General features: G+C 38.5%; 1 protein-coding gene across 1 annotated transcript in view; it reads left to right on the forward strand.

Moving 5' to 3' along the window:
* The window catches only part of AFF3 (AF4/FMR2 family member 3), a 397189-nt gene that overhangs the window by 213551 nt on the left and 156727 nt on the right, over positions 1–26911 (forward strand). Inside the window, exons 7-8 of the mRNA XM_015592714.2 lie at positions 11668–11748; positions 21428–21464. Coding sequence (XP_015448200.1) covers positions 11668–11748; positions 21428–21464 — 118 coding nt within the window. The remainder of the gene's footprint in view (positions 1–11667; positions 11749–21427; positions 21465–26911) is intronic.

A 26911-nucleotide genomic window follows, 5' to 3' on the forward strand; every position in this document is an offset into this window, starting at 1 on the left:
TTGTGATGCTCACTAACTAATGTATGTTCATCGGGTCTCCAAATTCTGAATTTCAAGTTTCTTCTGTATGGCCAGAAGCCAGGCAGAGACCACATGAAACTCCTAAATGCAGTTGAATATATCAGGCGAGTCAGTATATACTGTTTGTTTATTTGTTTGTTTGTTTGTTAACTTAGATGCAAACTGACCAAGTCCACTGCTATCTGCAGTAAAGAAAGGACAACCCAAGAGAGCAAAGGGAGCTTAGCCCACCCTGGCAGTGCCCGGGCAGTGCCCGGGCAGGGCTGTGCAGAGCAGGGCTGGGGTCTAGGGGTTGGGGTGGACCTGCTTGCTCCATTCAGTCATCCCCTGAGCCCAGAGTGTGGTGTGCTCGCAGAACTGCCTTCGAAGAATTCGGTTCTGAGATCAGAAGTTGGCCCCGCCCTCTCTGTCCTCTAAAAGCAATTCCTCACTCTGATGTTAGAACATCTGATTTTTCCTGGAGCCCGCCACCTCCTCATTCCCAGCCTATTGTAATTATATTTCTCAACCTTTTAAAAAGCTTTTCTTCCCAGAAGGTTGCCTTCCTTCCCGCTGTCCCCTATCCAAGCTGTCTGGTAGACTGTTGCCAAGTCGCACTGCCTAAAGCAGCACCTGGCTCATGTGACCCTCCATGTTCAAACACTCACTGACCTCCAGCTGCCACCCCACACCCTCCACGGCAGTCTGGCATTCAAAGCACTGTAGAGTCCTTGCTCATTACTCTCCTTCATTGCCCACTGGTCCCTTCACTCCTGCTCAAATACCCTGCCAGCCTGTTCCTGGAATTACCCAGACTTCACTTTTGTTACCAGCTTACACGCACTTCCTGCCTCCTCCAGGCAGCCCTCCATGCGGCCCTGAGCACTGCCCCTCACTCAGTTCCAAACATCACTGCCCGTGCCCGTCTTTAGAGTTTGCCACACACACCCCAGAGATTGTTTTGCACACATGTATTTGTAGACTCCTGTCTCCCCAACTGCACCGCAAGGCCCTCCAGCAGAATCTATGATTCCTATTTTCCATGCCCCCTGACGGGCTCACCTGGCGCTCTGCCCAAGCCACCTGTCTCTCGTCTTCTGCAGATCACGATCGTGACACTCAACAGTGGTCTGGCTTCTACCTTCAGCAGGGCTGCTATTGAATGCCTCAGATCTGAGCCCTCTTAAATTTTGCCTGAAGTCCACATTGAGCCCTATTTGTTGTGCAGACAGGAATGATAAAAGATGATTTCAGCTCAGCAGTTTTTTGAGCATGTACCAACAGCCCATCGTCTGAGAGCCTGAAGACCACCACAGAAAGGGTGGCAAGGACACACTGCCCCAGACCAGTTCCCTCCCCCTCGTAATCAGAAGCTTGCTTGTTTGAAATACAGTTTCACAGGTGCAGGATTCATCCTCAATAGGTGATTATGTTTTGATTTTGATCATCACTCATAAAACAGAATGGGGAAAGAAATTTCAGAGCATAACTATATTCCACTGCAAATGAGATATTAGTGTTAAAAATTTGTCAATATTGTTAAATATTTACCCAATACAGGATTTCTACCTTCTGCCAACCTGAAGCATTTTTTTTAGCAAATGTGCCTCGTGGAACTTTGGAAGTCTTCCTGTGTTACTCCTCTAACTACATAAACACAACCATCTGTTTGTACTAGGTAGACAGATGACCTTTGTCCTTTTTTTTTTTAACCTTTCTTTTCATTTCTTGAAATGTGATCAAAATAATGTGACCTGACTCTGCTGCTGGCTCTTTATTAGGAAACTTCAGAAACACCTAGTGTGTTCTTTTCCGAGCCAGTTTTTCGAAACCCCTCTGAGAATTGTAATTTAAATGTTCCCCACACTTCCCTTCCTCCTGAGAGTAGTCGTGCATTTTCATGTGCCTTCCCTGAGTCCTGAGTGTCAGGGTCTTCATCGTGTGGGTGTCTCTGCTCTACTCGCTACCTGCAGGGCATCGTTGAGCCCTCTATGGCTCTCCTTTCTTACAGTTTCATTGAGGAGAGTTTGCGTCGCAAAAACTGATCCAATTCAAGTGTGCAATTCAGTGGTATACAGTAACGTTACAGAGTTGTGTAGCCATCACCATAGTATAAGAGTTTTAGTAGATTTCCTTACGCCAGTAATATCCCTCATAGAGACAGTTTTATTTGATCGTTTCTGATTTAGATGCCTTTTTTTCTATTTCTAGCCTAATTGCTATGCTAGAACTTAACAATACTACGTTGAATAGAAGTTGCTGGAGTAGGCACCCTTGTCTTATTCATAATCTTAGAAGAAAAGTTTTCAGCTTTTCACCATTGAATACAATGTTAGAGCTTGTCATATTTGGTCTTGATTGCGTTGAAGTAAATTTCTTCTATACCCAATTTGTTGAGAGTTTTTATCATGAGGGGATGTTGAATTTTATGAAATGCTTTTTTTCTACATCTCTTGAGATGACAATATGACTTTTATCCTTCATTTTGTTAATGTGGTATAACATAATTATTGATTTGTGTATATTGAACCAACCTTGCATCCCTGGGATAAATTCCACTTGATCGTGGTATATTATCCTTGAATTCAGTTTGCTAGTATTTTGCTGAAGATTTTTATATATATGTTCATCAGAGGTATTGGCCTGTAGTTTTTGTTTTGTTTTGTTCTGTTTTCCTTGTAGTGTCCTTGTCTGGCTTTGGTATCAGTGTAAATCTGGCCTTGGAAAATGAGTCCAGAAATGTGCCTTCCTCTTTAGTTTTTTAGAATAGTTTGAGAAGTATTGATATCAATCTTTAGTGGAGCCATCTTGTCCTTGACTTTTCTTTGTTGGGAGGTTTTCGATTACTGATTCAAACTCCTTACTAGTAATTGGTCCATTCAGACTTTCTTTTTATTCATGATTCAGTCTTGGAAGGTTGCATGTTTCTAGGAATTGCCTATCTTTCAGATTATCCAATTTAGTTGTGTCTTAATTGCTCATAACAGTTTTTTATGATCTCTTTTATGTCCAAGGTATCAGTTTAATGCCTCCTCTTTCATCTCTAATATTTATCTGAGTCTCCTCTCTTTTTTTCTTAGTCTAGCTAAAGATTTGTCAATAATGTTTACCTATAATTAGGTACTCTTCCCTGTATGTGCTTGTTGTCTCCACAAGCCACAGGTAATGTTTTTCCACAAGTCAGCGCCTCAGATATCTGGTACAGCAGCCACTCACCTCTCATGCTGCTTTTCTGCCAAATCACTAATTAGATTCATCAGACCAAAGCATCCACCATGAGGAATGGGCTTCCTCAACCAGCACCCTTGAAGGCAAGGATAGGTGTTAGTGGCTGGGCGGCTCCATCACACACACTCCAAAAAGAAAAAGAAACACAGCAACCAGGAGGAATGTGGACCTGTTGTACTTACATTTCTTTGTTCATTGTTTATTGCTGGTCCCTCTCACTGGTTCTCATGCTTCCTGAGAGTGGAACCATGTCTGTTGCATTCCGTGTTGAAGCCACCTGGCACATGATAGCTGCTCACATGTGTATGCAGTGGAAGGCACGTCTGGATGCACGGGCAGAAACTGAAAAGTCAGAATCTCCAGCATGACCGACCACCCACCCCTTCTTGAGACCTGGAACTCAGCCTGTGTTATGGGCGAGGATGAAAGAATGAAAACATCTGACTGAAATCTGTAGGTTGTCCATCTGTCCTTGTGTGTTCTTACCCTTCCTTCTCACATTCTGTAAGATTGTCTTTGTCTCCTATTTCCCTAGAGTTCTTTTTTGCCTTCTCCATTATAGACACGTTTAGCACCTGAGTTCAGGATCTTCTTTAGACATCAATTTGGCGCTTTCCTCTTTTATCTTTTTTTCTTGTTTTCACAGAATATCAGGCTGTACTAACTCAGTCTTTGTAATGCCTTTTCTTCCATAAAAGTAGTTGTCATTCTGTTTTTACTTTGGCCCCAACTTCTCTTTTCTTGCAGACCTAGGAATTTTTTTTTTATTGGCAGGGGTGGGACATTTTAGTCTTCTGCTTCTACTTTTTAAGGCTATTTTATCATCATAGTTCAAAGAAAAAGATGGTTTTTCCAAGGCTAACCACCTTTCTTCCAGCCTCTGGACATGGCTGCCCATATCTGGACATTTCCGGTCTCCTGTAACATCATTCTGCCTTCACAAGTGTCGTTAAGACCAGAAACCATCCCTGCTGGACTGGGACAGTGCTACTCAGTGATTTATAAATCACCCCTCACACCAAGAAGAAATAACTGGGCAAGGTTGATAGACAGGAACCTGTGTGTTTGGCAGGAAGTAACCTAGGAAAGGGCTAGAGGGGGAGAAGACGCGCCCTCAGCAGGCCTGTGCTTGCAGCAACACCTCAGTGAGACTCACCCTCTGCTGGTGAACCAGAAGTCGTGTCACCCCCAGAGACTTCTCCATCAGCCCCAATAAACCATCTTTACCCAGGGAGCAATTTGTTGCAAACCACAGCTCATGTCAAGACTAATTATAATCTATACATCTGTTACAAGGGCTAATTTCTGGATTTTTGCACCACCACTAAAAGGGGCTATGGAGATCAGAAACAAGGTGACAGTGGTGTCATTAACAACACGACCTTTCTTAAAAGCTGGTCAGGAATTTGGCTCACTTCTCAGAAACCTAGGCTTAATGTGATTTATTCTTAGAAATGATCTGTTCCAGCCCCAGATTTAGCATTTGGAAAATCCTCTTATTACCTCTCAATTGTTTGATTCTTTTTTTAAAAAGCATCTCTTAAAATTAGACCAATTAGCACTTCTTATCAGAAGTACCGGGTTTGTAAGAGTGCAGGAAACTAGCAGGTGTGTGTGTGCTGCAGCAGGAACTCAGGGATGAAGTTGCCACCTGGGTTTGACAAGAGTCATTACGTTCCTGCAGCTGTACACTCAACATCAAAACCCTCTCCTTTAAATCCTGAAATACCAATGTAGACATTACTGCTTTTGACATTTTCACACAGTGGTCAGTTCTAGGATCGATCCCCAAATTAAAGAGTGAGAATTATTGTATGTTCAAAACACAGAAACAAAATGAACCTTAAAAGCCAGTTGAATCTAAAAATGAATTTGAGAAATGTATGCTTTTTTGCTGTTCCAAAACATCCTAAGTAAATAGGTGGAGCAGGGGCACAGAAAGACAATAGCGAAGATGGGTCACATCCATCTTCCTGCCCCCAAAGATAACTGGAAAACAACAAAACTGCATATAGAACAAGAAATCCTCAGGAAAGTTCAAAATGAAAGGATCTAGAATGAAATAGCTTTTTAAAAAATGGACAGTTGTAGCAACTTCAGTCAGTTCTCTTACCCTTTCCTTGGAGAGTCCAGAGTTTGCAGAGACAGCTGAAGTCAGGAAGGTGAGAGATGGTGCCTAAGACTGAGTTCCTTACAATGAATGGCACTCTACGATATGAAGGAAATAATGGAAGGCCAGACTCCGTGTGGCCTCAGCTTTCTGAGAAGCGGAAATCTTACAGACCCAGGGGCACGTGTGATGCACAAGCCTGAGGTGGCTTTGGAGACTGTTTGAGGGCCTCCTTCCATCTTCAGGGGTTAACCTCATGGAGTTTGGGGAGAGCAATACATTAAAGAGCCCCAGTGTTGCAGTGAATGAGGTTAGCTGGTGTTCCAGTTGGAGACCCTCTCACCCAAGGGTGTGCTTCCAGACCAGAAAATACACACACAGAGCCTGGGGATTTCCTTCTCAGGTCAACTTTGATTCAAATTGGACAAGTTTTTACTTCAAAGAAATTAGATTTTACTATGATGTTTGATAATGATGTTATTACAGGTTTTTATTGGTTATTCGCTTATTTGTAATTTTAGCAACCTAAATTATACTATGAAAAATAGATTTTTAAAAAATTTTTAGTAAAGAAGGTATTTTTTTTTCAGCAGCCACTGTTTTTCCAAAAGCTTTCCATCAGAATAATGATTGTGGTTATTATCAGTGGAACCGAATGCACTATATTACTATTATTCTTCAAACTGTAGGTCTTTCTACTGTGGTAGCAGAATGAGCGTGTTCTTGGATTTTTGCTGACTTAGGCACCAACTTAGAGGTTTGAGCCGTGATCTTGTTCTGAGCTCAAATCTGCCCAGCCTTCAAGTCTGACCTTGGTTAAAGGTCAAGGATGGATTGACAATTAGAAGGTATGATCTAGTTTCACTGGTGTTCCTCCCACTTTATCTACACAGGGGCTGGTGCTCTGCATCCCAGGTACAGGCTGCGGGAGCTTTATCCCTTTTACCATATCCGTGCTCCTGTGTGCTACCGGCATGTAAAGCACATGCTGTATAATAAAAATTACCATGTTCTCTTGTTGGCGGCACTTATCTGATCAGAGTGTCATAACACGAATAATACATGTGAAGGAACTGAAAAGGTGAGTGATTATTCTGATATAGAAACTGAAAAAAAATAATGCTCTGATCTGCAGCAGCCACAGCCACAGCCACACATAAAAATCAACTCTGGCACGTTACGTTTTGATTCCCATGTGACAGAATTAATCCAGGATTTTGTTGAGAAAACTACATTTCCAAGCACAGAGGATTCTCGAGTTAAGTGTGGTCGTTTGCCAGGCCTGGGGAAAGAGACCGTCCTCTCCAGCCGACCTCAGAGTTGGCAGCCCATGTTGAGACTTTGCTGAAGGAGAAGGAAGTAATTTGATCTCTCTCGATCGTAGCAGCTGCTATGTGTGTTTGGTAGAACAAGAGTGATTCACCATTGCCATCATTTTACAGGTGAAAAAAGAGAACCCAGAGAGATTAAATGAAATCCTATTATTGCACCCGTTGTGCTAGGCATTTGGAGATATACAAGAGCTTTGTAAAACAGAACCCCTTCTCTCAAAGAAGTTATAATCTAGTAGGGCTTAAAAAGCTTCCGATCTGATAGTGGCAGTGTATAGAAGGAAAACTCATGGCCCCAGGTAGCACGTAAATATTAAGTGACACAAATCATGTGTAACAGAGAATGGAGGGGAACAGGCAGTAACACTGCAGCATCCCTTGATGACATCATGTGGTAGAGCATCTTAGAACATTTGGAGCAGAGTCCCTAGAAGCTTTTCAGCAAGCGCAGTTTAGTGACAATTTTAGATGGAATGCTTTTGTGGCCGCGACCAGGGCAGATTACTGAGGGGAAGCAGAGGTTGGGGAGTGGGGGGTGGACCAGAGAAAGGGCTTTTCTAGTCACTGACTATAATATGAAAATTAAAACAATATTTACATTTTTTTCTGGTTTAATCTGTTTGCAAACTTACTACACTTTGCAGATCTTCATAACTCTGTATTTTGAATCTAAGATTCAATTTCAGGCTAAAATTCAATTTTGTTTCTTCTCTTAAATAACAAAGAGCTACGATGCCCTAAGCCTCCAGCCATTTGTCCTAAGACAGGTAGATGCAGATGACATCAGAGTAAATGAGTAGCTCCAAGGGAAAGGAGGGAAAGGAAAGTTGTGTCCACTCACCGCGAAGCCGTGGATTCTCGGGACTCCTGGTCGGTCTTGCTGTACAACAGACATGAAAATGGAAGCTGTACACGTGCCACTGGACTTCTGAAAATCTGTATCTGCGGGATGAAGACAATTTGAACAGTTACTGAAAGGCATTATTCAACCATCTGTTCTTTCATTTAGGAGAAAAAGGAGTGTACTTGCTATAAGAAACTTGGCATTTTACACCTATCTAAGAAATAAGACACCTTGGAACACGTCCCTTGAGTAACAAAATATCTGCTTAGGAAGATGGGCCTGGTAAGGCTGTGTTAAAACAGATATGTTGTTTCATAATCCCATCAGTTGGCTAAGGAGGCTAAGCTTAAAACTGACGACCTCTCGGTGCTAGGGGATAGGGTATGGCATCACTCCTAAGTGACAAGAGAATCAAAACGGAAAGAAGGCAGACAAGACAGATCAAAGAAGTGTCAGAGGCGTTTAAAATGCCAGCAGGTAGCTAGCTGCCTAGACTTTGGAGTAATTGGCTTTGAATGTTATATTTCTCTTCCTGTCTTACCTGTGTTCCAGGAGGTGATTAAAGGACAGCAGGTGGGGGCAGTAGGAGCAAGCGTGATGAAGAAATGGTAGAGGCAGGGGGTCAGGGGCTTCGCAGGGTGAGAACAGTACACGCAGAGGCATGGGGTTGGTGGCCTTCCCACAAAATAACTTTTTTTCCCTATGAAGTGGGGTAAACAAAATGAACTTCTAGCAATTATGAAAATTTTTACCTTTGCTTACATATTAAAACACTATGAAGAGTAAGGTACAGATTAAACACCTTTTTATCAAATCTTATCTCACTGCTATTATTGTATCAGTAATCTATTCCCATAAGAAAACTTACGGACATTTTCTCTAATATAAAGTACCAATTGTACTTAGGAATCATAGTAATCTCTTTAAATAGTTTTCTGTTATAGATATACATAGTTTGTGTTAATAGTTACTAGCTTAATTACAGATTACATTTGCACAGTACTTCATTTTTCTATAAAAACAGTTTCCCATGTTGTATTCTTTCATCCTCAGACTCCCAGCATCTAAATCTCAGAGAGAAATTGCATTTCTCATTTCAGAGACAAGAATTCTGAGACTCAGCTTGATATTAATCAGTGTGTCTTTTATTTAATGATTAAACATAAGGAGACCGCACTAGACCATTTATGTGTATTATCTCATTTAATGCTCATGATTAAACCATGGGATAGGTAACATCTCTGTTTCCTTTGGTTCTAAGATACCACAGGCTGAGGTCTGAATGATTCTAAAGTTTTTGTTCTGAATCACTACGACTTACTGAAGATGTGATTTACCTAAGCTCATTGAGGTAGTAAGTGACAGAATCAAAAATAGAAGTTGTCTATTTGTCCTTAATTTTCCCATGCAACCCTAGTGGAGAATTTTAATATAATGGATAATCAATCTTAAAAAGTCATTGCACATGTATTAAAAACAAATATATTTAATTCATATGAATAATTCTTATATCTTGGAAATTCTAATGGATTTAAATGTTTTAAGCAACCTTGTTGTCCTTATTATTCCTTCATACACATAGCAGGATTCATTAGATGAGAAAATCATTTGGAAATACTTAGCTAGAATTAAGGTAATGTTAGTGAGCAATTTTGCATTGAAATATGGTTTTCTCATTGAGTTCCGTTCAGCAAGTTGATTTGGACACTTAGGTGCTTTGCCTATACAGATGAGTAGACACTGTCCCTCCAGAGAAATGTTCAGTTCTTCTTTAAAGGATTATGTTTAATAAATCTGAGTATTCTTGAAAGAAATTATTAGGATTCCTACTTGGGGATTATGTTTCATAAAACTGAATACTCTTGAAAGAGATTATTAGGATTCCTTAGTGTGATTTTTATTCTACATTGGGGCATGGGTATCAGAAGAGGGAGAGATAGTTGCGTGCAGATTGAGGTTAAATGCTTATAAAACTAAACACACAAAAAAAATCTAAGAGTTAAAATGAGAGAGAAAAAGCAAGCACTTTGGAAGAGCATGAAAAGGGAGCTATCATATCATACTGGAACAGAAGGGGAATGAACAGGGGCCCCAAGACATAAATGACATTTGAGATGAGCCCTGATGGATGGATAGAAATACAAAAGGCGTATAGGGGTAGGGCGTTCACACACAAAAGGTATAGTGTAAGTATAAGCAGAGACTGTGCTTTTTCTTATATGCAGTATGTGTGCACATTAATGAAAAGGCACAAGGCTGACAACTGGAACCTTGTTGTAGAAAGTCTTGAATACTCTTTGTCTTTAGGGCAAATACAGTAGATTGAAAACAATTACTGGACAGGGAGGGAGGAGATATGTGTGCACATTTCAGTGGTGGCCTTTATGAACTGAGTGAACTTAGGCAAATCGGTTTTTCTTTATGACTCCCTCACGTGCAATATGGAGGTAGTAATAATTACTATAAAGGTTGGATGTGAGTGAAAAAACGTGTGGAAATACTCAAACTCTCAAGTGCGACAGGAGGTATCGTTGCTGTCAGTGTCATCATCGTTATGTGTATGATGGTGTGTGAAGATTTTGAAGCAGTGGAGCTTTTTGTTGGGATCTGCACTAAAAATTGGCAGGAGTGTGGAGGATGGATTAATTGTAGCAGAAGAGAACCAATCAGGAAGCTATTAAAGTAATTCAGGTTAAAAATAATGAAAGTGTGATCAGGATGGTAGTTCAGGTAACCAGAAAGAAAGGTAGAGACATTGCACAGATACTGGCATTCATTCAGAAATGCACTGGGTGTTCGATCTGGCATTCATTCAGAAATGCACTGGGTGTCCACTATGTTCCCGGACACAACCTCCTCAAGATATCAGAGGAATAGACACAAGATGGAAGGGGCAGATATTTGGGGAACAAGGAGAGGGAAAAGAGGGCCATGTAGGGTCACCAGACTTTCCTTTGCTTTCCATTGGAGAAACCTTGGTACCAGCAGAATGGAGAAGGGACACCTCAGATGCATATGTGCTTAACCCACCTATGGCCCATGTGTTACGATTGGTGAGAGATGATGGAGTGTCAGTAAATCCTTCCAAGGAATGTTTGAACAAACTCACCCTCCCTCTGCTCCCTGGGTGGGTCTGCATCTGCACAATCCCAGGTGCTGGGGGAGAAGACTTACCCAGGGGAAGGAGGCACCAGACCACCCTCAAGAAACTCTTTCACTTCAGCAACCTGACAGAGTCCTTGTCAACACAACCACCCCCAACCAAGAAAGGCGAGAAAATGTCTTCACCTAAAAAGAAGTTCTCACTTTTCTTTAAATGGATCAACTACTGCTTCTACGCTTGCTGAGGTTTAGAAGTGGAAGGAAATCAAGAATTAGGGCTCAGGACCTATCTGTAAACTGTCAGTTTCCTGGTAATCAGAAATCGATTCAATTTAATTTCACTATATTTAGTTAATGCAAATATCTTCCAGGATGTGGAACTGAGGCTGAATACTGGAAGTGACTAAAATAAGCCCTGCCTCTCTCTCTCTCTCAGTTTAGTGAAAGTGTATGTCAAAAACCATCTGACAGATTAGCATGTTGAGCTAACATTGTCTTCTTAATCCGGTGTTATCAAAATCACAACACACACTCTCCTCATTTCGTAAGTGTGATTTGTTTTTCATTCCTCCATGAATGATGTTTTTGTGAAGATCAAAGTGATATGTGGGGCTTATTGGAACCTCATACTAATATGAATTTCTAATAAACAACTCCTCTAATAATGATCCCTAAAGTTAAAAGTGCTTTATGTGATCCTTCAAAAACACCCTGTGAGTTCTGTGGATCAAATCCCAGAAAAGCAGCCATCTTCACAAGGTATTTTCCATAGAACCTTTAGTGCTGGGTCATCCCTTCAGTTGGGAACTTAACAAGGGTGTAGGGTTAGCCACAGAACCAAGAATTGGTAAAATTAGGAAAAACAATAATAAAAATGAGTCTCACATCTTTTTTGTAAAAAAAAAAAACAAAAAAAAAATCCCTTTCTTTCCTTATTCATCTCTTGTTCCTTCCGTACCCCTTCTGTGCCTTAGAAGCAGGCTGGTATAGCTGCTTATGTGTTACTGTCTATACTCTCTGAATGACAATGTTGTTTGGTTCCCCTTCTTTAGGAGATGACCTGGCTTCCACCACTTTCTGCTATTCAAGCACCTGGCAAAGTGGAATCCAGCAAATTTTCATTTCCAAATAAGGTGAGATCTTGCATCACTCAGGAGCAATATGCTTTACTCTTGCGGAGATTTTTATGGACAGTGGGTTTTCCCTTGATTGTCTTTTGCTCTGTAAATATTGCTGCCAGAGACAGATGGGTCTGATTTTCAATAATCCGCAAGCATATATTTATTCATCAAAGGGGAAAATCAAGATTGCAGTCTTACTTACCTACACTTCTATAGTTTCTGCAAAATGTAATGCATATAATAATTGTCATTTTATCCCAAAACATTAGTGAAGCTGAAATGCATCTTACATAATCATTTTATATGTTCACTGTGATTGAAAGTCTTGTTTTGCCCTGAAAAGCTTTTATTAAATTAACAATATATCTTAAAATCAATGTCTTAGAATGGAGGACATGTAAGATTTAATTCCTCTTGCATAGCTTTTATAAAACTTAAAATATTTTCTAGGACTTTAAAAGATTTCTATATCTTCTAAGAACAAACATACACACACAAGAAAAATCAGCCACAAAATAAATTTAAATTATACTCGAGTCTAAAAGGTTTTGATTTTTTTAACCATACGACTAACATATAAGTACATACTCATTATAAAGATGGAATTATAAATAGGAGGAGCAAATTATGAAAGTCCCCAGCACCCTCATCCAGATTTTATTTCCCTACCCAGAGATTACTGTCAAGAGTTTGGCGTGTACCATTTCAGCCATTTCTTCATCACTATGTACATATATGTGCATATGCTGTTTGTAAAACTCATGAATTTTAGTACTAAAAGCATTTTTTCTAAGAGTGGATTTTTTCAGATACCCACAATTCATAAATATCATTGCTAAATATTAATGTCACAACTTTCTTAAGTGAATCATTGAAATAATCATTATAATTATTACAATAATAAATTCCATTCTATGAATTGATTTTTATTTCCCTTAACAAAGTGTATTTGGAGAGCTCTTGAAGTGAATATATATTTTCTTCATTCTTCTTAACAGAAGCAAATATTTCATAGTATGAATTTGCTGTTATGTATTGAATCAAGCTCCTTTTGATGGGCATTCATATCGTTTATGGTTGGTTGTTACTACAAACGTTGTTCCAACAAACATTTTTGGTAAATGCCTCTTTGTATGCCTGTCATAGAATCTAGAACAGGCACTGTGGTGTCGGAGACACCAGAAGCCACATTTACCCTTGACTGTGTTTCAAGAGTATGTTTTTATGAATCTTTACAGTGTTTAATATTATCTGTTTTATCTTTGTTTCTATATGATGGGTGAAAGTTTGATAGCTTGTTTTCATTTGCATTTCTTCAATTTCTTCTGAGTGTGAGCATTGACTTTTTTTTTTTTTTTTGCAACTTGCCCATTCATACCCATTGCCACTTTCAAAAAATGATTTGTAGGAACGCCTTTTATCTTATTCATGGGTCTATTATATATGACACAACTATTTTCTTGTAACTTGATTAATGTACCTTTTATAGTAACAGAGTATTTAATTTTTATGTCAGAGGGAAAAAGTCTTCCCTACCCCAACCTTCTAACAATGTTCTCTGTTTTATTCTAAAGGAGTTTTTGGTTTTAGGTTTAAAAAAAAAAAACAACTTGTGGATGACATGACGTAGGATTCTAGTTTTATTCTTTTTAATGGTTAGTAAATTATTATAATACTATTAACAAATTAGCCTGTATTTCTCCCCACTGATTTGAAATACAACCTTTATCAACAATTGAATTTCTCATAAGTACATGGATTTGTTTCAGGACTGGCTATTCTGTTTTTCCAGTATATTTATCTAGTTTTTTCCCAGTAACTCATCATTTAGATCAAAGGTTGACAAACTTTTTTGTAAAGAGTCAGATGGTAAATAGTTTAGGCTTTGCAGACAGTAAGTAAATGAATGAATGTGGCTATGTTCAAATAAAATTTTATTTATAGAAACAGACGGTAGCATAATAAAGGGCTCTTATAATTTAACAATAAAAGGATAAATCATTTTAAGAATGGGTAAAGGATTTAAATAGATGTTTCTCCAAAGAAGATCTACAAATGGCTAATAAGTATAAGAAAAGACACTATCACCATTATTAATCATTAGGCAAATGCAAATTCAAACCACAATGAGATAATGCTTCACACCTACTTAAATGACTAAAATCAAAGACAATAACCAGTATTAGCAAGGATGTGGAAAAATTGGAACTCTGATAGCAGTTGCTGGTGGGATCATAAAATGGTTCAGCTTCTTTGAAAAACAATGAGGCAGTTCCTCAAACATTGCATTAACATGTGACCCAGCAGTTTCACTTCTAGTTACGTAGCCCAGAGAATGAAAACACATGTCTACACAAAAACTTACACACCCATGTTTGTAGCACCATTGATCATAATAGCCAGTAAGTGGAAACAACACAAATGTCCATCAACTGATGAATGGATAAACAAAAGTGGTAGATCCTTGCAATGGAATATTTTTCAGACATAAAAAGGAATGAAGTGCTGATACCTGATATGACATGGATGAACTTCGAAAACATTGTGCTAAGTGAAAGTGAAATAATCTAGTCACAGATAACCACATATAATATGATTTTATGTTTGAAATGTCCAGAACAGGCAAATATAGAGAGACAGAGAACAGATTAGTGGTTGCTTACAGCTCGGGGTTGGGGAGGTGGGGTTGAGTGCTAAAGGTAAAGGATTTCTTTTTGAGGTGATGAAAATGTTCTGATGTTCATTATGGTGATAAACTCTAAATATGCTAAAAGCCACAAAAGTATTTAAAACAAAACAGAGGGTAGGCTGTGTTTGGCCTATGGACTGTAGTTGGCCAACTCCTAGTTAAAATTATTGATAATTTTTGGCCCATTTATGAATATGGTCAGGCCAGTCCCCTTCTTTATTTTCCAGATATTTCCTGCATATTGCCCAGTTTTCTCTTCTGGATCAATTTAAGAATCATCTTGATGACCTGACATTCCATATAAAAATTCTCTTGAAATTTTGTTTGGAATTTAATTGATTTCTGACTTATAGGCTGTCTATTGGACAACATCATCTTCCTTTCCAAGAGTTTGGAATATCTCCTCACTTCTTTCATGTCTTCTTACACGTCCTTTAGTAAACATTTTTTTTTTTTGTTCGTATAGGTCTTTCACATTAGTTCTCTGGTTTATTCTCAGATATTCAACTTGCTTACTTTTCTGTTGAAACGAGCTTTAGTTTTTCTGTTTTCTAATTAGTCTTGATGGTATGAAGGAAAGTTACAGGATGTCATATACCTACTTACTGAACTCCTTTTGGTTCTGGTAGGTGTTTTTTGGTGAATTGATATCTTTCAAGTAGGGGGAAACAGAATGAATAGCACTGAAGTATATAACATATTGGTTGATGATGTACATTAACCAATAAATCAGGAAAAGAAGATGGTGAATGCCGGTGGCGAATGGGGATATATGAATTTTCAATAGAAAAGAAAGATTTTGCTTGAGGAGATGGCATTTGAACAACTCCCTGAGGGAGGCCAGTCATGTAGACAACTGGAGGAGGAGAGGTCCAGGGAGATGGAGGAGAAAGTGAAAGCTCCCTGACGCAAGAGCACGCCAGGATGCTGGAGGAGCAGCAAGGCGGGTGAAGGGGTGGATGGGATGGGATGGCGAAGGGAGCACAGCAAATGACACAAGAGAAATAAATACAGAGCTGTATGCAGGTACTGCAGGGCCACTGAAAGACCTGGGCTTTACTCTGCTGCTTTGCTCTGGGTGAATTGAGAAGTCATAAAGAATCTTGCAGATAACAGGTTTGTTCTATTTTGTCCTTTGTACTGTGTTACCTAGAACCTCTGCCCCTTTGCCTTATTTGTGACATTAAAAAGGATGATTCCAAGGTGTTAGCACTGAGAATAAGAATTGCTGCCTCCATGTCCAGCAGAGGCAGCTTCCTTCTATTCCTGGCTTTCTGAACTTTTTAAAGGTTTGAGTTTCATTTTTTAAAATTAAGGTATAATTTATAAATAGTAAAAATCACCCTTTTTAGTATCCTGCAAGTTTCAACAAACACATATGCTCCTGAGGCCACCACAGTCAAGACCCAGAAGGACTCTACCACTACCCAGATCTCCCCCTTGGCACTCCCTCCCTTACCCCAGCCTCTGGCAGTCATTGATCTGTTTTCCAGAATATTTTCCAGAATGTTTTCCAGTTTGTTTTCTAGCAGGCGTTAAGTCCATTCTTGATCTAAAGTTTCTGATAGGCATTTTCTGCACTTGTCTTTAATCCTCTTTCTTCTTGTCTCCATGTTTTTTCTCTCCTTCAGTGATCTCATCCAGTCCTGTTGCTTTAAATACTCTGTATGCCAAGATGATGATTTCTGAACTAGTATTTCTAGCTAGCTTCCGCATCCCCCAAGCTCCATACTTGTATATCTATATACCTGTTCAACATCTCCACTCAGATATCTCACAAGCATCTCCGGCTTGTGAGGAAACAAACTCTAGCAAAACAATAAGTATCTTTTAAAAAGAGGAAGACCTGAGACACAAGAAACAATGATGAACTAAAGAACTAATTGTCAGGGCACAATGCTAAAAAATAGTCGTAACAATGATAATTTGAGATATGGTAGATAAACTCAAACTGAGAGAGTGTGGTGGGAGAGACTAAACATCAAAAGTTCAGCTTTAATTTCTCTACGAACCTTCTGTCCCCATGTTTCTCAGTATGTGGCTTCTCCACTTTTGCAGTCAGCTCAGGCTGCCAGCCTTGGAGCCATCTGGATTCGTTTTCTAGGGCACTTGTAACAGAGCACATAAACCAAGTAGCTTAAAATAAAAGAAATTTATTTTCTTACAGTTCTAGAGGCTAGAAGTCTGAGATCGAGGTGTCAGCAGGATCATGCCCCCTCTGAAAGCTTGAGAGGAAGAATCCTTCTTTGCCTCTCCCAGCTTCTACTGACTGTTGTCCATTTGTCACATTCCTTGGCTTGTAGCTACATCACTCCAGTTTCTGCCTGCACAGTCACACAGCTGTCTTTCCTCTGTATGTGTCTGTGTCCAAATCTCCCTTCTCTTATATGGACAGCAGTTGCTGGATTTAGGGCCCACCCTAATCTAGTATGACCTGCAAAGACCCTGTATCCATATAAGGTCAAATTCACAGATTCTGAGTAGATGTGAGCTTTTGGGGGACACTATTCACCCTAGTACACCATCTTTGACTCTTCCTTTTCTTTATACCACACATCCAACCCATCATAAAATCATGTCTACCCAACTTTGAAAATATATCCTGAGTCTAAATGCCTCCCCTACCATTACAGCTAGCACCTTGGTCTAAACCACCAGCACCGCTTGCATTAATTATTGCAGTAGCTTTCTAGCTGGCTCTCTATGCCTGCACTTCCTCCTCCTACCACTCTATTGCAGCTATCATCACCTGGAGGGTGGGCTGGAACAGTTCTCCAACCATTCACCCTAGCCCCTAACGCACAATCGGTTCTCCACATAGTCGCTTTTCATAGTTTTAGAACATAAATAATCTCTTGTCACTTGTGTACCCAAAACTTTCCATTGGCATCCCACACTTAAAAAACAGTGCAATAATCCTTACAATTTTTATACGCAATCTTGCCAAAATAATGGCTTGACCCAAAATACAATAGGATAAGCATTTTGTTGTATAAATATATCCATGGTATAAGTACATTTTCTAATATAATTGAGTGTATATCCCAAGACATATTTGATTGTGACTTTTCCAAAAGGATTATACAAATTTGTTTTGTTGAGTATAAATAGTTAAGTTTAAGCAATAACTTAACTCCTGAGGTGAGATTGAGATCTCAAATAATTAGTACAAAAATTCATTTTTCAAGGCAGAAACAAAGTTACAAGTATTTTATTTTCCACCTAAAATGTTACATTATTATTATCATATAGAGCACAGAATTTCAAATTTAAATTTTTTAAAAAATGTCTACTTTAGGACTATTATATGATTCGTCTGGAGCTATTTAACCTCTATATCTTTTTGCCTTGCCCAAGAAAGAAAGAATGAGTAATTTTACAAAATGTAGGTACATTGCATGATTTTAATAATGCAGTGTTCCTACATTTTGTAAAATTACTCATTCTTTCTTTCAAAAAGCTCACGATAAGTAATATATCATGTGCAAATGAAATAAAGCTTCATTCACGTCTTATTCTTGCTCTAATAAGATTACCATAAATTTAATGAGTTAAGGCTACACAGTTTTATTATTTTACAACTCTAGAAGTCAGAGGTTTGACATCAGTCTCACTGGGCTGAAATCAAGGTTTTGACAGGGCTGTGTTTCTTCTGGGCAGTCTAGGGGAGAACTCCTTTTCTTACTTCCTCAGCTTCTGGAGGCCACCACTGTTACTTAGCTCATGGCCCTCATCACTCTGACTTCTGACTTCCTTGTCGCATCTTCTCTGACTCTCCTGCCTCCTTTTCCTTATGACCTTTGTGATTACATTGGGCCTACCCTGGATAATCCAGGATAATCTCCCATCTCAAAAGTGTCAACTTAATCACATCTGCAAAGTCCCTTTTGCCTTGAGAGGTAATGCATTCACAGGGTCCAGGAATGAGGATAGGGACATCTTTGCAGGGGCGGGGGTGGGGGGGCCGTTTATTCTTGCCTACTACAAAGACTTATTAATTTTGACACATAGAACACCTCTTTCAACCTGTATCTCAGCTAATTAGTATTCTGACAGCTAGAGGCTCACAGTTCCTTAACTGGATTGTTAACATTTGAGATTATCACTCTATTGTTAATGTGTAGGGGCTAGAATTGTTACTGTTAATGTGTAGGGGCTAGAATTGTTTATGGAATTAGAGGGGAAAAATCTCCTAAATGACTAATAAATAATGAAAGTTAAGTCCTTATTAAGATTAAAGGGGCAATTTGATCTCATAGAGAAAGACGATTTAGCTGTGCATTCTAGGTTGCCAGTACCACTAAATTAATTAGTTAAATACTTCTGAGAATTTCCAGAATTTGTCTGGGTATTGAAGGACATAATATATAGTAAAGTCAATTATTACTGAACTTGGATATTTTTTCTATTCTCTGAAGACTTAATTTGGAGTCTCTGTTCCCTAGACAAATACTACCAGACATGTCTGCCTCATTCTTCAAATCTCAAAAGTAATTGAATTTGGTAAAGAAAAGAATATGTGACTCCTTTAAATTGGCTGCCATTATCAGGTGTTTCAACCAAGAAAGAAAAAGAATTTGCTTTGCCCTTTTCCTTTCATTTCTATAGCAGTCTCATAAGTTTTGAAATGCAAATCAAGAACTCAAAATTGCAAAAGTTTTTCTATCCTGAGAAGCCATATGGGGAAACCTGATGGCATTTCACAACCATTTCATATGGCAATGGATTCTGAATCTGGTGGGATCAGACCTGGTCTGAAACTATTCTTGCTGATTGATTTTTAAAGCATTATACAGAAGAATTACAGCATTGTTACAGAAAAGAATCCTTTTGCCTTTCTCTTTGTGCCTGGAAGGAGAATGAAAGGCAGCAGATATGAAGAAAAGTGCTTTGAAGTACCTCTCCTTGGGTTACTAGCATGCTCAAAACCTGTCACAAAGAGTGGGCTAAAACTCCATGTTTATCACTGACTCAAAATAAACATTGAAATTCACTGTAAATTACATTATTAGAATAAGATTCAGAAGAAAGTGATTGTGGAGTTAAAGAGAAACCAAACCAAATCAGGTGGTTCTTTCTTCTATAGTAATTAGCTGTATATGGGGGTCTGGAAATAAGATATATTTCCATTTCTTGCCTTTTATAGTTCTAATGATAGATTGGTAGACAAACATGGAGAGATCCTCAGATGGTACCAAAAAGCCATTTTTAAGTAATACCCTCACAGTATAAGTACTGTCCTCTATCAGCAATATGGCCTAAGAACTACTGTATTTTATTGACTTAAGGTGCATATTTTTTTTCACATTTTAAGTTCCCTAAAATCAGGATTTGTTTTACAGTTGGTAACATCTTACAATCAATTGGCAGTAGTTGTCTTTCCTAGTAGTACATGAACTAATGCAGCTTCATATGATTTTGATGGCGTGTTGCATTTGGTGAAATATCTTTAGTATGGTGCCTCATCGACGGGCTTTCTCAGATACCAGTGAGCTTGGTTATTTCTGAAAGCAAGGTGATATATGCAAACTTGACTTCCCAGATGAATATACCTCAGATAAAGTTATAGGATTCCCATTTACCAAACAAGAGTTGAGGTTTGGAGATTTCAGGATTTAAAGATGGAGAGGAATAAATTCCTATCTGTAAAGATTCTTCTAAATATCCAGGAGTGGTTCTCCCCTTTATGCACATGACTGTCTGGATGACACATACATTTCATGGACACTAGCAAACCAAAAGCAGCAGATTAACCTTAGAAATGGGAATACAGACAACTTTTTTGTACTTTCCTGTTTCTCTGAAATTTCTTTAATGAATAGATATTACTTTTCTTTGTTTAAATAGTAAGTGCTACTTAATAAGATGGAGCCATCCTTGAGTCAAGACAATAAATAGTAGCATCTTTTAATGATACTTATCATCAAATGTTATGCTTTAAATCTGTACAGCTTCTCACTTATACCTCAATAAAAAATGCTTTGTTGCATTTTTTAAAGTGTCATAGTTGAAAAGAGAAAACATGCTCAACATCATTAGTCATTAGGGGAATACAAATCAAAACCACAATGAGAAACCACAACCACTAGGATGGCTATAATATATATATATTTTTTTATTAAAAGAATATAACAAGTGTTGGTGCGGATGTGGAGAAATCAGAGCCCTCATATGCTAGTAGGGATGAAAAATGATTCAGCCACTGTGGAAAAGAGTTTGGCAGTTCCTCAAAAAGTTTAACATAAAATTACTACATGACCTCACAGTTCCACTCCTAGATATATACCTAAAAGGACTGAAAACAGGGACCCACAAACAAGTCCACATGCATGTATGTCAATGGCAGCACTATTCACCATAGGAAAAAGGTGGAAACAGCCCAAATATTCACTAACAGATGAATGGATGAACGTCTCTTGTGTATATAGAGTATTATTCAGCCATCTAAAGGACTGAAGTACTGATACATGCTATGACATGACAAACCTCCCAAACATGCTAAGTAAAGAAGCCAGACACAAAAAGCCACTTGTTATGTAACTCTACTGCTGTGAGCTACCCAGAATCTATCCATAGAGACAGCATGCAGATTAGTAAGTGTCAGGAAATGGGGGTGGGGGGTATGGGAAGATACTGCTTACTGGGCAAGGAATTCCACTCGGGAATGATGGAAATATTTTGCAACTAAATAGAGGTGGTAATTGTACAACATTGTAGATGTACTAAATGCCACCGAATTGTTCACTTTAAAGTGGCTAATTTGATGTCATGTGAACTTCATGTCAATAAACAAAACAAAAAGTCCATAATTCAAAAGAGACTACACAGTGAACTGTACTCCCAGACCTGTTTGATGGGCACACTCATGCAAATGTTTCTCACTGAAGTAGCTGGTAGAGTTTATGATCAAAAATAAGGTTCCAAATTAATGGTAATATGTCTCATATTCAACTTAGATTAAAAGTCAAGTAAGAAAATTAATTGATATTTCTGTTCTTTTAGGACTCTCAGCTCGTTTCCTCTGGACACAGTAATCCAAGTAAGAAAAGCTTCTCTCTACAGTGTGATATGTTGGGGTTGGGGTGAAGGGGTGAGGAGGGGAGACGCATGCAATAGACAGTACATTTAAAATAATTTCCCTGAAAAACAAAATCAAATGGGGGAAAAGAGGGTCATTTGTTCAATTACTACCCAGATGAATAAGGTTCCTGGTAACCTTGAGTATTCCTCCATCTTTATTCAAGGGAAGGAAGCTGAAACGTAAAATCGTGAATTTTAAAGCAATCCTAGGAGGAAGGAATATCCTACATACATTATTATAATTGGTGTCTGGTACATGTGGAAGGGGAAAACTTTTTAAAGGCAACTCATGAGTTACCTAAATTGAAAGCAAATGAGTGAGCAGAGAGGACCAGTCGGAAGACCTCAGGATCAATGACCTTAGCATCCATGGAGGAACCATGCCCTCTTTCACAGACAGACTATAAAATGTCCAGGATGGGACTTCCTTACTGAAGTAATAAAACATGCGGGCTTCATCGTCAAAGAGAGGATGTTAATATTCCACAAAGTAGTGTTCTAATTCTCTTCATTGGTACTGCTAATTGGCTTTCATTTCCTTGAGCATTAAAAATGCATAAGCTACCCCATCATGTCATGAAAGGCATCTGTGAAGCCTGGGCTTTGTCAGTCCATGGCCAGCCTGTGAGTTAGGAGTACATCTTGCCAAATACAAAGCTGTGTTTGAACATGAAAATCGCTCTGAGCTAGTAGATTTGCCTTTGGAACTGAGGCTCACCCACTGAGCATCTGTGAAGGCAGAAGGGTTGGAGAGAAAACACATCCAGGCAGATGTGTTAGGAAGCTCTAGACTTTTTAAGCACAGCTGGAGAAAGGTCAGAGTAGAGGGGTGATGGCATGATGATGCACAGGCAATGTCACTTAACCGTCTCGCCCTCTGTTGGAATTTGCTGTTAGCATAGGCACCGGTGAAGAGAAATGCCAAGGACTTGAAATCTAAAGAAATAATAAATTCAGTAGTATGAAAAGGAATCAGAAGAGATGCATGGTTAAGTCCATGAGGTGTGCAGGTGTCAGCATTATATGCCAAAGACTAGAGCATACTGAAAAATCCCTCTTGCTTTCCTCATCATTTCTTTCCATTTGAATTGAAATGGTTCGGGATAAAGGGAGGACATAATAGGTGAATACATGTACCTTCTCTCAGCCTGGAATGTTTGATATAAGGAACAAAGGAAATAGCTGATGAGTCTCTTCCTTGTGCCAGCACCTTGGCGTATGTTATTTCACTTAATTCTAACAATAGCTGTACGAGGTTGCCATTATTGTCCTCATTTTGCATATGATGAAAATGAGATTCTGAGGTTAACAACTAGTCCAAGGTCATGTAGCCAAAAAAATGACAGCTAGGATTTTAATTTTGGGATCTCTGCCCCAAAGGCAACAGACTTGCCATCCCATTACCTTGACCCCAAGAAGGTTGCTTCTGTCACTTCAGCGTGGGATTGCATTCTTGTCGAAGAACTATGTACTGTGACTTTTGTATGCATATTTTTATGGCATGCCATAACATTCACATGCTGAAACTGCAGTTTAGATTATGTAAAAGCAGACCCATCTTCTATAGAATATGAGGCGGCATCTGCCTTGTGAGGTATAAAACCCTCTGGCATTGTATCACCTAAGGAAATCTGATTGTCTTTGTCTCTGGTGGTAGGGAGATTTTTTTTTGTAGTTTTCAAAAAAATCTTTTGTATTTTTCAAATAAATCTTTTCCCAAAATCCAGGCATATCTATATAAAGGTAATGTCACTGTTTTAAAATCAGAACATTCTTGTAGATTATAGCACATTTAGGACTTTAGGCGACCTGATCCCACTGGCATTTCCCATACTGTTTCTTCTTTTTGGTTTGGAATCATTACAACTTTTGGAATCATGACTTTAGTAAATATGTAGAAAATAGAAAAAAACTGAACTTCAGGGAAACCAAGCACAAAATCTATATGAGGGGACTGATTTACCTAATCTTCACCAATTTAGATCAGTGCTTTTTTCATTTTGAAATTAGAAAAGCTATATTATATAAAGAAAAGAGTGTATAAATTAAACAAAAATTTATTTTTAATCCAAATCTTTTAAAAGATACTTTAGTCAGTTTGCCAAATTACTGATTAGTTTACTTTAATATTGTAAACTAGAAGCTTACTAAAGAGAAATTTAAATATTAAAATAGGTGTTGTAGGACTCTGGGAAACATAGAGTGAGAGATGTCTTCAGATCTCTCCCCTTGAAACAACAATAAGCTGAACATCTAAAACTGAACAAAAAACACCCAAACTGCACACCAGCACATCTGAGCATGGGATCTGCGCATAAGAGCTACCATAGGTCAGAACCCTGGGTGTCGGGTGGTGGACTGGGATAAATAAAGAAGCTGCTTCTCGCAGCCTCTGGAACTCCCTGCAGGAGGAGGGGGATGGGAGAAAGTGTGGCGACTTCCCTGAACAGCCCTGCCTGGAAGTGCCAGGAGTTCTACGTAGCTGACACCAGGGCTCAGTCATCAGGGCAGAAAGCAGAGAAGTGGGACGGGGCCACAGAGAAACAACAGTTGATTTTTACCAGCCCTGCTGTTGCAAAACTGAGGCTGAGCCACAGCCCCCAATTCCCAACACAGAGGGCCCCTTACCCCAACCCTCTGAGACCAATCAGACCTTTATATAATAAATCTTCTTTCTGAAAAATAAAGCAGAATACACATCCATTAATGCACAGGTGAAGAAACAGTCCATTAAATACCACGAACAAACAAGATGACATGGCATTTCATAAAAAGAAAAATCTCCAGAAAATAAGCTGAAAGACAGAGAAATATGCAACATAAATGACAGAGAATTCAGGATGGTAATTCTGAAAAAACTCAGTGAGATCCGAAACAATTCATATCAACAATTTCAAGAATTGAAAAAACAACTAGATCAGCACAATGAGTTCTTCAGCAAGAAGACTGAAACCTTCAAAAATAACAGAATAGAACTTCTGGAGATTAAAAACACATGGCAAGAGTTGAAAAATGAAATAGCAAGCATGGGAAACAGAGTCAACCAAATGGAGGAAAGGATCAGTGATATCGAAGACAGAAAATTATAAATAAATCAGAAGAGAGAAATTGAAAAATAAAAAATAATGAAAGAGAAATACAAGAATAAGCTAATACCATCAGGAAAGAAAACATAAGAATAATGGACATCATCAAAGGGGAGGAAAAGGAAGAGGGTTAGAAAGCATTTTCAGACAAATAGTTGATGAGAATTTCCCAAATCTAAGGAATAAGCTGGAGCTTGGCATTCAAGAAGTCAACAGAACACCCAATTATCTCAACAAAAAAATGCCTTCACCAGACACATTGTATTAAAGTTGTCAAAAATCAAAGATAGAATTTTAAGGGCAGCCAGGGAGAAGAAAACGGTAACTTATAAAGAAAAACATAATATCTTATTAATATCTTAATAATAATATCTTATTAATATCTATGCTCCCAAAGTCATCGGACTCCTCAGCGCAAACCTTACAAGACAGAAAGGAATAGAATCAAATATTTAAACTATTAAGTGAAAGGAACTACCAGCCTAGAATAATGTATCCAGCTAAGCTCTCCTTTAGATAAGAAGGAGAAATTAAGATCTTTCCAGACATACAAAAATTGAGGGAATTCTACACTATGAGGCCTGCAATACAGGAAATACTGAAAGGGGTCAGCTCACCTAAAACAAAATAACAACAACTAAAAAATAGAAGTTAGGAGTAAAGTGACCATTGGGCAAATAGAAGCAGAGGAGTGCAATCCTCACTAAGAGTAGAGCATTATAAGCTTAAATAATAAGAAGAGAATTGCTAAAGTAAGATAATAATAAACGTTCTGCATACATAGGGACAAATTGAGAAAACAATGACTGAAAAGGGGAGGCTTCAAAGATCCAAATTTGCAAAGGGGAATGGAGATAAGGCACACACAGAAGAAAATGGATGACTGTATATATATATATAAACACCATCCTTTTCATATTCATAATGGTAACCACATGCCAAAGATTCAGATCTGAAGTACGTAACATAAAACAAGAAGAACTAGAGGCAAAACCCACAAAAGCCAACCAAAATAAAGAAAAGAGAAACACGAGTACAAGGAAGTAATGAAAACACCAAGGCTACCAGAAAGCAAAAGATAAAATGTCTATAAGAATCTCATATTTCAATAATCATCATAAATGTAAATGGTCTGAACTCACCAATAAAAAGGCACAGAGTTGCAGAATGGATCAAAAAACAAAACCCAACCATATGCTGCCTCCAGGAGACACATCTCAGCTCCAAAGACAAATATAGAGTGAAAGGGTGGAAAATGATATTTCAATCAAATGGCATTCAGAGAAAAGCGTGAGTAGCAGTACTAATATCAGACGAAATAGACCAGAATAAAATGGTGAAGAAAGATATTGAGAGACACTTCATAATGATAAAGGGAATCATGCACCAAGAAGACATGACACTTATTAATATCTGTGCTCCCAATCAGGGAGCCCTGAAATAATTAAAGCAGTTACTAACAGAACTAAAGAGAGAAACAGACCAAAACACTATCATAGTAGGGGACCTATATACTCCACTGTCGGATATGGATAGATCATCCAAACAGAAAATCAATAAGGAAATAACATCCTTAAATGACACATCAGAACAACTGGACATAATTTACCTATACAGAGCCTTCTATCCCAAAACAGCTGCTTATACATTCTTCTCTAGTGCACATAGAACATTCTCAAGAATCGACCACATACTGGGACACAGAGATAGCCTCAACAAATATAAGAGGGTTGAAATCATACCAACCATATTCTTTGATTATAATACTTTGAAACTAGAGATCAACTGCAAGAAGAAATCAGGAAGAACCACAAATACATGGCGATTAAACAACACGCTACTGAAGAATAACTGGGTCAGAGAAGAAATAAAAAGAGAGATCGAGAGATACATAGAAACAAAAGATAATGATAGCACAACATATCAAAACTTTTGGGACATGGCAAAAGTGATCATAAGAGGAAAGTTCATATCATTACAGGCCTATCTTAAAAAACAGGAACGAGCCCGAATAAACAATCTAACACTTCATCTTAAAAAATTAGGAAAGGAAGAACAAAGGAGGACTCAAGTCAGCAGAAGGAAAGAGATCATGAAAATTAGAGCAGAAATAAATTAAATTGAAAACAACAACAAAAAAAAACAGTAGAAAAAAATGAATACAACAAAGAGCTGGTTCTTTGAGAAAGTTAATAAAATTGACAAACCCCTGGCTAGACTCATGAAAGAAAAAAGAGAAAGGACACAAATAAACAAAATCAGGGACAAAAGAGGAAATTACGACTGACATCGCTGAAATACAAAGGATCATACAAGAATA

Source organism: Pteropus alecto, unplaced genomic scaffold, assembly GCF_000325575.1.
Source record: "Pteropus alecto unplaced genomic scaffold, ASM32557v1 scaffold186, whole genome shotgun sequence".
Classification (NCBI taxonomy): domain Eukaryota; kingdom Metazoa; phylum Chordata; class Mammalia; order Chiroptera; family Pteropodidae; genus Pteropus; species Pteropus alecto.